The sequence below is a fragment of the Nanorana parkeri genome, unplaced genomic scaffold, assembly GCF_000935625.1.
Source record: "Nanorana parkeri isolate BGI_ZX_2015 unplaced genomic scaffold, ASM93562v1 scaffold439, whole genome shotgun sequence".
NCBI classification, from domain to species: domain Eukaryota; kingdom Metazoa; phylum Chordata; class Amphibia; order Anura; family Dicroglossidae; genus Nanorana; species Nanorana parkeri.
Genome location: NW_017306707.1, coordinates 929,897 through 941,244, shown reverse-complemented (window position 1 = coordinate 941,244; position 11,348 = coordinate 929,897). Strand labels below are relative to the sequence as shown.

Here is an 11,348-nt window from a genome sequence, read left to right as displayed (position 1 = left end):
CCTTACTGAAAACAATGCCCTCTCCTTGTGTCTTATTTATTTATCTCAGCAGTTGCTAAGCAAAGTCGCTGTAGTAGCTGTTCGAGCCCCACCTCGTGGGCTATCTAAGATTTTCTGCATTTTATACAGTAATGAAAAGATTTTTTTTTAATACAATTGTATACTTTAAACACTGAAAACAATCCATATATGTTAGCTTACTGAACATGCAATGTACTTTCCCTTTCAGGGTCACATGTTGGGTGCTGGGGGTTTATGTTGTAAGACCAGATCATTGTAAACCTTTTCAAAAGCTCTAGTAAAATGAAGTGCCATAAAAAACAAAACACTACTGTAGAAGAGGAGCAGAGTGGGGCTTTCTGCACTTGCCAACCATATCTGCTCATGTCCAACTTCTCCTTTTTAACTGTTCCATTCCATGTTCTTCCAATCATTTTCAGAATCAATGTACCTCTAATGTACTGCTTGACTCATTCAAATCAATGCACCCCTTGTGTATGGTATGTTATCTCAACCGTTGTCATAGAACACTTGTCATGCGAGAAATGCGTGGGCTTCTATTACTGACATCCTCAGAAATCCTGATCTGCGCACTGGTTTGTGTACACGGCAAAATATGTTTTTTCCTGTAATTACTGTGATAGTAATAAACTTTAAGTTGATTTGATGTAGGACTGCAACAACTAATCAATAAAATCAATAATAATTGATAATGAGCTTCGCTGTCAACAATTCTCATTATCGATTAGTTGATTCAGCTCAGCCGCCCCAACCCCCTCCGGCCGCAACTGTGCTCAGCTGTTCACTCCCCACCCCCCCCCCTTCCTCCAGCCACAACTGTGCTCAGCTGTTCAGTCCCCCATCACCACTGTAACTGTGCTCATCCGTCCGTCGTCCCCCCATTCCCCCGCCTGCTACTCTGCTCAGCTGCTAAAACCCGCCCCCTTCCCCCGGCCACCACCGGCTCGACACTTCCGCTCTCCTCCCCACTGCAGTCTGACTCACCTCCGATCCTGTTGCTCTCCCCCACCTGTATCGGCAGAGGCAATGGGCATTGGAGGAGACGCACACCAGGTGCCAGGGCCAAGAGATGCCAGAGAACTTTCTCCTTCAGGTCCCTCCTATGCTGATTAACAGCATGCAGTGGGAGGGTGCAATAGCCAGCCTGCTATTGGCTATTTCAAATTGCAATAGCAGGCTGGCTTTTGCACACACCCACTGCCTGCTGTGTTTACAATTTCCTGGCTGAAGCTATTCAAGCCATGTGTGCTTGAATCACTCATTTGCAGTGGAAAGGTGACCCTAATGGTTTAATAGACCCCTAATGTCACCTTAAAGAGAACCTGTCCCTTCTAATGTGCTATCACGTAGGGGGCGTGTGAGCCCCCATGTGATAGCTATGAAGGTAATGAGGAAAAAATGGATAAAAATAAAGGTAAAATTTAAAAATACCCAAAAAAGTTAAAGGAGAACTATGGGGTCAGGGCTTTTCCCCATAGTTCTCCTAAGGGTCACGGGAGAACACAAACTAGCGTTCTCCCGTGACCCAAAACAATACTGTCTAGATCCACCTAGCTGCGGGATTGACAGCTGGCTCTGCCTATCCAGAGGCAATAACCCGCTATATATACTGAGTTGTGGGTCACTGGAGGATATTAGTACATGTCCTCCTGTGACCCTGTAGAGAACTATGGCCAAAAAACGGTTAGGCGATAGTTTTTTGTTTTTTTTTCGATTAATTGAAAAAATTATCCACCAACGAATCAATTATGAAAGTAATCGTTAGTTGCAGCTCCAACTTGCTGGATTTTCTGTTGTTTATTCAGCTCTATTAGAAGCCAATGAGTGAGCAGTTAAAGTGGAACTCCAGCAATGTTTCAAAATGCTGCCTTAAATGTGTCAAAATAAATAAAGGCAGCGATACTTGTCATCAATCTGGATCTGTTCCCATCAGTTCATCTCTGCCACTCCATGTCTCCAATCGTCGCAGTACTCCTGGACTGAGCATCATCACGCCTCATTATGGGAGTGCTACTCCATTTAGGAGGATACACCACCACCATCAAGTAAGAGGAAGGACCTGTGACAGCAATAAACCAGTCTGAAGTCTGCAGGATAATGGGGTATATAGGTTATTACAAGGGGATGGAGCTATTCCTGAGCTTGAAAGTCACCCACACTCATGCGAAGGAAGATATTGCGTATCTTTACATACGGTATAAATACTTTCTGTGCTGCCTTCCACTAGAACGATCACACTAACTAATTCTAAGATTCCATTTCTCCAGTGATTCCTCCTGGTGAAGCCTGCAATGCACTCATCTGTAAATGGGGCCCCGAGTGCCCTCTTGTTACAAGTCCGTGGACCTGACTGCAGAGCTCAGAATTTCATTAATGGAAAACGGAAACCTCTTCAAAGCCCCAGCAAGGACAAGACTGGCAAAGTGACAGGTGTGGCCTATATTTAGGACACCTAGATTATTTCACTACTCAGCACAGCATTCTCCTTGCTGCCCACAGGGCCTGCATTATAACTGCTATTCACTGGCCTCTTTTCTTTGCTCCGTACACTGTTAAAGTAAGCTTGTTAAATACAGTATTTCTTATGCACAGGACATCATGAAACATTGGCATAAAGCCCAACAAGGATACTCCGAACATTAAAAACCAACAGAGGTTCTAAACTTTTCCTATTCTGCTTGAAGGGGAAGAAGAGTTTTAGATGGGGTTGGAGCTAACCCTTACACACTCTAACTCTCTGGAGGAAGTAAAGTGGGTGATATTCCTTCTACTGACTTTTTCACTTGTAGGTTTGACGATAATACACTTTAGGGTGGTTGCTATAGAACTGCACCTCTTGTTTTCCTTCTCTCTACTATGCATGAATCCTAGAGACTTTGGCAACTTCCATATTTCCACATGACGCGTTTCTTCCACTGTGGACCTAATGAAAATTCCAGTTGCCTGGCTGTCATGCTGATCAAAGTTCTTCGGTATTTTCTGAGCCACTAACCTGGAACATGTATGCAGATTAAGATGTCTGACTGTTCTTATCTACATTTTTTTAAGTCTGTATCTCTGAAAGTATTGCAGTCAGAGACAGCCAGGCAACTATGGAGGAGGTCAAGAGTGGCAGCCTCTCTATTGATCTCAGTGCAGATGTACCATAATTTATTTACACCGCGAAGTTGAATCTTATTTCTGTGTCAGAGTAGGCCATATTTATGAAAGCCTGTGTGTATCCTATTTTGCCAGATACATGGTTATTTTACAAGCTTTTTGCTTTTAAAGTAAACTTTTCACAACCTTGGGGTAATTGAAACAGAGCATATGAGGAGTAAATCGATAAACCTTTAGTGGAAACCACATGTCAAAATAAATGGATATAGAGAAATAGCCAGCTGAAGTTATGTTTGTCAAAGTTCTCATTTAGCCAGGTCATGGTATTTGGTCAAATTCATTCGGACTTGTTCTGTAATAGTAAAGGATGTTCCACCTCAACCAAGTAGCTTGTTCAGTTAGCTGCTCTAAGTCAAGAAGCTACTAAAGTTATGAGTTATAGGAAAATGTGGACTTTGTAAAAGTCAAGCTTGACCTGCTACTTTTCATCTTCTAAGCTCCCCTATTGGTCTTTTAATGTGGTGTGCAGTATCCGTGACCAATACATTGGGAGGGGATGAGACCAGGTTCAACATTTACAGGAAAAGGTGCGTTTTGGGTCACTGGAGGACATTTGTATATGTCCTCCTTTTGACCCTAAAAAGAACTATAGGAAAAAAAGGTTGTGCCATGGTTCTGTGTTAACAAATGCAGCACTCTGTTCAGTGGTCAGTATGAGGAATTTTATCTAGGACCCCCCTTTTTTTCTTGTTTTAATCTCTAGTTAGCATAAGTTGTTTTATAAATTTTTTAGATCAGAGCTGGACAAATCCCAGGAGCCAGATAGCCAGTGCTCCTTAAAAATTACAGCCATAAAATTACATTTGAGCTTTTCCCTAGTTGTTGTCAATCGAGTTGACTCCTAAAATTTCTGTTTTAATCTGTACACTCCTGAATTAGATTTTGTACTTTTGTGCCACTGTTCTTTGATACCAGATACGTAACATTTGTTTTATTTTTCCAACTTTAAACCTTTAAAAAAAACCTTTTAATGATTTAATGAGCACAGATACATCAGAAAACATTCCACTCGGAGTGATGCGGATAACAGGAAGTACATATTAAAAAAAAAAAGATTTCTAGTATATGAAGTATTTGCATGCTAAATTCCTGTGGCTGCTGCCGTCACTAACATAATGTAAGTTCAGAATAGTTTTCAATATTTTTAATTCTGCAGTTTTCACTAAAATAAAATACTTGTGTTTTTTTAATTCAGGCACATATTGAGGGACATATGTTGTCACATATGGTAACACTGTCCCTCAAGTTGTGCACCTGCATCGTCACTATGTCGCCCAGAAGAAGGGACCCTGCGTGGCCCCGAAACGTTGGCTGTTTGACGCATGTGACAATTTAATAAAGTGCTTTAATTCTTGCACATATCTTCAAGTGCTGGTGATTTCTATTATGGACTGCATTGTCACGCTGTCACACAAACTTTTGATGGAGACCCTATGGCAGTGGTGGCGAACCTTGGCACTCCAGCTGTGCCAAAACTACAAATCCCAACATGCATCTGCCTCTGGGAGTTATGTCTGTGGCTGTCAGAGCCTTGCAATGTATCATGGGACTTGTAGTTCCAAAACAGCTGGAGTGCCAAGGTTCGCCACCATTGCCCTATGTGCTTGTTTTAACAGACTTTTTTCAAGTCATGGTCCATTGTTGTCACCTCTGGGATTTGTAGTCCTCTATAGTCGGTGCATTCTGCATTCATTGCTGTATAATTTTACACTTTTATTGTTTATCCGATTAACCGATTAATCGAACGTAATAATCGGCTAACTAATCGATTTTGAAAATAATCGTTAGCTGCAGCTCTAATGAGAATCCCATCCATGACAAATGCCATGCAGTGTAGACCGAAAGTGGCTGCAAAGGGTGCAGAGCTTCTCTCTTCAGTTTGTTCATTAGCATTTGAAAATGAAAGATAAGCTGATTGGTTGCCATGCACAACTGCTCCAGTGGTTATCTGCTCCAGTTTTGATTAATTCCCTTTATTGTGCTTTAGCAAAATGTCAGTAGAGGTTTACAATCTACTTTGAAGTTTCATTGAGCAGATGTTGACTTTCGCACTGTTGAAGCGTTCCCTAAATAGTATTAGCAGTATTTCTCTTGCTATCCTGAAGATGTGAGACATGTTCTCCAAACTTAAAATATACGGTTGAAAAGTGAATGTGCTTTGGAACACAGTATTGGAACACTATTCATAACTGCATATGTGAAAGGCTTGATGCAGGAATGCAGAGGTCCTTCTAAGCATTCTCAGTATGTCACAGAGGAAGGTTTCATTGCTTGCATGACTCTTTAACCCTTTATGCTTTTGTCATTGATGTGTTCTTCTCCAGGACTGACCTTTTTTTAAATGATTAAGTACATTATAAAGTAAACACAACCAGGGAAGACTCTTTATATTAAGTGCATTGCTCTGAAGTGTCTAAGTTTAGCAACAGCCGGCAGCCACTGGGTGCTTCCTTTCCCAGAATCCTTCCTCTAGGCTCCCACTCCCCCACTGCCCCCACCATCCCAGGCCAGCACTGGCTGTCTGTCACACAGCAGCACTATTCCGAGGTCATGTTTCTCAGCTGCTCAGTGTTGGGAGAACTCAGAAAAAGACAAGTTTTGTTCTAGCTAAGAATTTGGTTTTGTCAGAACAAGAAAAGCGTGGGGCTCTGTGTCGCTGTATGATGCTGGCGTCTTGGAGCCCAGCACCAGCCTTAGATCGCGAGACTCAGGGACTCTCCTTGCTACAAGGAGTTTAAGCAAAAGCAGAAAATCTAAAACTCCTGAACTCCCGTCCCTTTCTTGTTGAAAGCACCCATATTCCAAATTGCCGTCTTGAGAGCTGGTCTTCCAAGATGATGATTAAGGACACATCGCTGAGAAAGGACCCCGATTTAAGGGGGGAGTTGGCCTTTCTTGCAAGGGGATGTGACTTTGTGCTCCCATCCCGATTTAAAAAGAGGATCAAGTCTTTTCAACAAGCTCAGGTTTGAAACTTCTTTTTTGGTCAGGGCTGAAGCAGGGGTTTTTTGTTTGGCAGTAGGACATTGAATTTTATTGTGTGTTTTTGGGCTGGTAATGCATCTCCTCTGGTGTAGCCTGTAGTACATTTAGAGAACTGCCTTGATTTTAAAGCTACAGTCGGGAGGAAGAATTGCAGTGGGTTTTAGTATTAAAAAATTGGAAATAATTGTTAAATGAATTTTATACGCCGCATGTTTGAAAAAGCTGTAACTTCCACCCATACACTTAAAAACATTAAACAAATAAACTTTAATATTACAGTAAAATGCAGTAACTCTTGGCAATCAGTTGGCAATAATTTTCTTCTGATTGGATGATAGGTGGATTGTGATTTATTACAGTGGGTATTGAACACATTTGCTTATTGGACTTCCTTGAAAACTAATTGGGTGTAATAGACCAAATAATCTGAATCTGCAAAGTTAGAAGTTGTGGTATAAGGTAGACATTTAAAGGAGGAGCAGTTAAAGGCACATGTATTAGCAGGGATGGGTGGAGTTGAGCTTTATAGATCGGAACAGCTGGGCGGAGCTGTGAAGAGCGGTTTGTAGGGGGGGGGCACTTATTATGACAGTTTGCTCTGTATGATGTAATCACTGAGTGCTCCTGCAGCATACTGTTAATTCATTAACTACTAGAGAGTTTAGGAGGTCCAGAGGACCTTTTATCTGACATCCTATACCTCTTCTCTGGTATATAATGGTACTTGCCAGGTTCAAGGTCTTCTCTGACATGTCTTTTAATAATGGGCACAGTCCATGGAGAATTGCATGGTGATTCTAAGAGGAGATTTTATTATTTACATCTTATTAATGTAAAAAATGAAAGTAAATGGAATGTTCCTTTCCTTCCCTCTTAGTTTCAGCCTGATTATAGAGATTGTATGTTCAAAATATTAATAGACTGGTAAAAGGTTTAGGAGGGAGGACTAAAATAGTAGTGTTGTTTTCTAAATAAACTGCTTAACTTAAAGTAAGAAATAAATGTTACTGGATGTTGTATATTGGACTTCTGGAAAATGTCTGCCACATTGGTAGTAATGGAGCTGGTGGGCAGGTTCAGTGTTTAGCTTTCAGCCCCTAAGTGTGTTCCCCCCCATTCCCATAGGAACACACACAATGTGCACAGTGCCCCCCAAAGGCCTGAGGACTGGCCATTCCCATTGGGAAGGGGTGATGTCATCAGGAGGAGGAGGAAGTGGATAGAGAGCCCATAAATTCCAGGCTCCACCTTTCCTTCCCTCTGCAAGGAATATGCAGTGGCAGAGTTGCTAACTGGCAGGAAAGTGCAGTGTCGGGGGTTGCTGGGATTTTCACAATCCGTAGTGCAGTAGGGGTGCTGGGTGACACCAAGATGCAATGTCAGAGTGTAGAGTTCCAGGGGTAATAAGTTCTCTGTAGGCCTGTATACAAAAGCTGTCTACTTGTAAGCCTTAAAAGAGGTTTCATAGATTGAGCACCACCAGATATGGTGTAGGCTTCTGGACCGCATTGCTTGATCTAAGTTAGCTACCATGGGGAGGGAGGTCATTAGGGATAAGTTAATTGAAAGTATAGTTAGCCATCAGGCCTCCGTCAGACCAAGGCATTACAGTAATGTGTTTTACTGCATTGATAACTCAAAGCACTCCGGTACTTTGTGGTGCCATTCATTTAGAATGGTACCCTAATGCACAAGAACAGCAGGTGCCAATGGACTCGCATTGCAGCACACTACAGTACATGTGCCTGGTGTAGTGGTGTGCTTAATTCAGAGTTATGCAATATATTAAAGGAGAACTATGGGGTTCAGGCTTTTCCCCATAGTTCTCAGGGTAACGGGAGGACACAAACTAGCATCCTCCCGTCACCCTAGGTTTCAGTATACCGCGAGCTGTAGCTCGCGGTATACTGAGACGCCGCAGTTGAAGCGGATCCTGACAATTATGTCTGGATCCGCCCAGCTGCGTGACCGACAGCTGGCTCTGCCTATCTAGAGGCAGAGCCAGCTGTACCCGCCCCCTCCCCCGTCCGTTCTGCTAGTCAGCGCTGGCGGATCGGAGCGGGGAGGGGGGAATCCAGCCCCTCCCCTGTCACGGCAGAGAGCCGTGACAGGATCGAGAGGTGAGCTAATGCCGGTATGTGTTCGCTCACCTCCCGATCTACTGAGCCGACCTGTGACAGTCTCATTGTCACAGGTCGGCTAGAACTATGAGGTGAGTGAAAAGCACTCACCTCCATAGTTCTCCTTTAAACACATTTATAATTGCCTTGTGATTTTAGCTTAAAAAGTAAAGAAACTTTCAAACAGCATTTTCTGAAAGTTCTTTACCCTTTCCCTCCTCACTGTGCTGATCTAAACCTCCCTTTCATTTTTGCTTTTGGGTTTGGATACATTTTATGGGGGTATTCTTAAACTGCAGAAACCGGACAGCACTAGTCTGTCTTTGGGCAAACTGATGACATTGCTTGCTGCTGGTAAAAATAGGTGTACAAAATAGAAAGTAATGTTGCTAGAATGGCTATTTGTAGGTGAAATGTGGCACCGGGCAGAGGCACTGGGTATTATTTGCTGTGTCTCTTTGCAGCTGTGTTTGCCTGGCATGCCACACTGGTCTCTGCTAAAATAAATAATGTAACACAATAACTTGCAGAATCATAGGGAATCCTTGGCACGGAGTCTCTGAATATTGCTGTATAAAAAGTTTGGCTGCTTTATTAAACAGCGGTTAAACACAGGTCTGAGTCCAAAAGCGGGTTAGCACACAAAAAAGCAGCCAATTACCATACATTGCAATTACCATTGGGTAAACTTTTAACAGTTTAGTGTTGTCCATTGTGTGGATTGCTATACTCTGTGCTCACTACTGCAAGACAGCAAGGTAGGAGCCTATTCTTGGAATGTTTTTTTATTTATCCCCCCCTCCCCCCAATTTTAAGGGATTAATAGCAATGGAAATGGGGGACTTGTTGGCGTTGGCACAGGTTTTTGCTGAATTTATTGCTTGCATCCTTCATAACATTTTAACTTACATTGGCTGCTTCCATTGTGATAGCTGCACCTTTATTAAAGCTGACCCCCAGGCAAATATAAAAACACTAAGGGCCCATTCACACCACATCCAGATTATCACCAGACCAGATTGATCCTAATGTATCCCTATGCTATTTCTGGCCTCTGTTCACACCGGCACACTCTGTTCCAGACCAGAAAAATACTCCATGTCTCATTTTGTGTGGCATGGAAAATGCATCAAAAACGCATACATGCACACTGGAACGCACCTGAAAGCCCATTTTAAGCTAAAAAAAAAAAAAACGGCAAAACGCAATCCACTGTGTTTCAGATCTAGTCTGGAAAATGGTGTGAACCTGCCCTAAATCAATATAATTTCTTGCAATGATGTATTCATCAGCTGGAGGGGTGAGTATTGCTGATTGGAGAGCTTTGACACAATTAGAGGCGTTGGAGCACTGCAGAACCAGCAGCACAGATAGCAACAGTATACTGGTGGAGGACAGGCTGTGTAGTACTGGTGGTGCGGCATCATTACACTAATGTAAGAGGTTGGATATTAAAAACCTGTTTTGTGCAATTTTCTTTTAAAACTTCAGTTGGCCTTTAAGTGTGTGATTGCACATTACACTAGGCATATCGATGCCGAATGAGTGCAGCAAAGTTAGAGCCCAACTCCATGGAAAAGAACGGTTTTCCCTGGCAGTAGGGCTGTCCCTGCACTGCAAGGGTTAACTGGTCGTTTCTAACTAGGGAAAAGGACAACATTATTTTACTTACCCGATTCCCACTGGCTCCCTCCAGGCTGCTAGATCTCTCCCCGCAGTCTCTTCTTCCCTCTAAGGACCGCTGACGTAATCAAGTACAATGCAGTCTTCTATGTGAGGACGCTGAGGGACACTTTTCACAGCCGGAGTGGAGGGAAGAAGAGTAGAGTGCCGACTTCCGGGTGAGCGGGAGTTGGGTAAGTAAAACAGCTTTTTCCTGTCCTAGGCATAACTTAACCCCTTTAGTGTGGGGCTAGCCCCACTGCAAGGGAAACCTTTTTCATTTTCCTGGAGTTGGCATTTAAAGTGTATGTATAGCTAAAAAGATTTATAAATCATAAAGTATGATTTTTTTTTTTTTCTCTTTGCTGTGTCCTATCAAGGACGTTTCCCTTTCTTTCCTGTTCTAGAGACACAGTAGGAAGAGGAGATCTCTCAGAAGCAAGGGGGGTATCTCCTCTCAGACTGTTCATCAGAACAGGTTTCCACATTGAATAATTTCCTGTCCCTGTGACAACTCAATATTGGATTTTCTATCACGTTCTGTAAGTAAGACTTCATTTGCCAAGAGGAGACCTAGCAATAAAAACCTAAATCTAGAAAACAACTCCAGAGAGATGATATTTTACTGTAGTCCCATATCAGTACAGAACCAACCATAAATCTGTGATCTCCTTATTAGAGCAGATCACAGAGAAATACAAGAAAACACTATTTGAAATCTGTGATAGGAAAAACTGCCCTGAATGTTACAATTGCAACGTCTGTGGCACATAAATGTTTTGTGATATGTACAGATATGGGACTGTAGGAAATTTCAAGTTTGTGTGCTGACTTTTTTATATATTTGGATTTACACTGTGCTACCAACCCGATTTTAGCCATGCACCCACAACTATAAATTGGTCTCAGGAGGTCTGTATGGTCTGGTTTGATGTGCTGCAAGCAATAATAACCTGCCAGGGATTCTAACCCCCTTCTCAGCTCTATAGAAAACTTAAAGGCTTTGGGTTTACACTATATAGCTGGGATGGACAAACTAATATGGAATTTAGGAGCGAGTCGGATTTTTTTAGGCGCCAGCTCCGTTGATTACAACTAGAGAGAACCTCAAAAGTTACGTGCCGGCTGTAAATGATATGCAGCATTGGCTACCTGGCTCCTGGGATTTCTCCAGGCTTTATAGGATACGTGCACAATGAGATAGGGTTTTACCCTAATTGCTCTCCTACCCCAGACACATACTTGCAGGCAACCCACAGCTGCAGCCTGCCGCAGCGTCTTCGTGCCAGCCGTGTATACACACCAGATCCCCTTAGACTTTTGTGGGGAAACCTCTTGCCTTGGGAGATGACTCTATAGAAGTCTGTGCCAATTGCATTTGCACAATAGATTCCTACAAAG

At 42.7% G+C, this 11,348-nt stretch overlaps 1 protein-coding gene across 2 annotated transcripts in view; it reads left to right on the top strand.

Moving 5' to 3' along the window:
• The window catches only part of PPP2R3A (protein phosphatase 2 regulatory subunit B''alpha), a 77,096-nt gene that overhangs the window by 35,439 nt on the left and 30,309 nt on the right, over window positions 1–11,348 (top strand). Inside the window, exon 1 of one of the 2 annotated variants that reach the window (XM_018560210.1) lies at window positions 5,785–6,146. The exons of the other annotated variant lie outside the window; for it this stretch is intronic. Coding sequence (XP_018415712.1) covers window positions 6,015–6,146 — 132 coding nt within the window. The 5' untranslated portion in view covers window positions 5,785–6,014. Of the gene's footprint in view, window positions 1–5,784; window positions 6,147–11,348 lie in introns of those variants that run through there. 2 annotated transcript variants of the gene reach the window in all.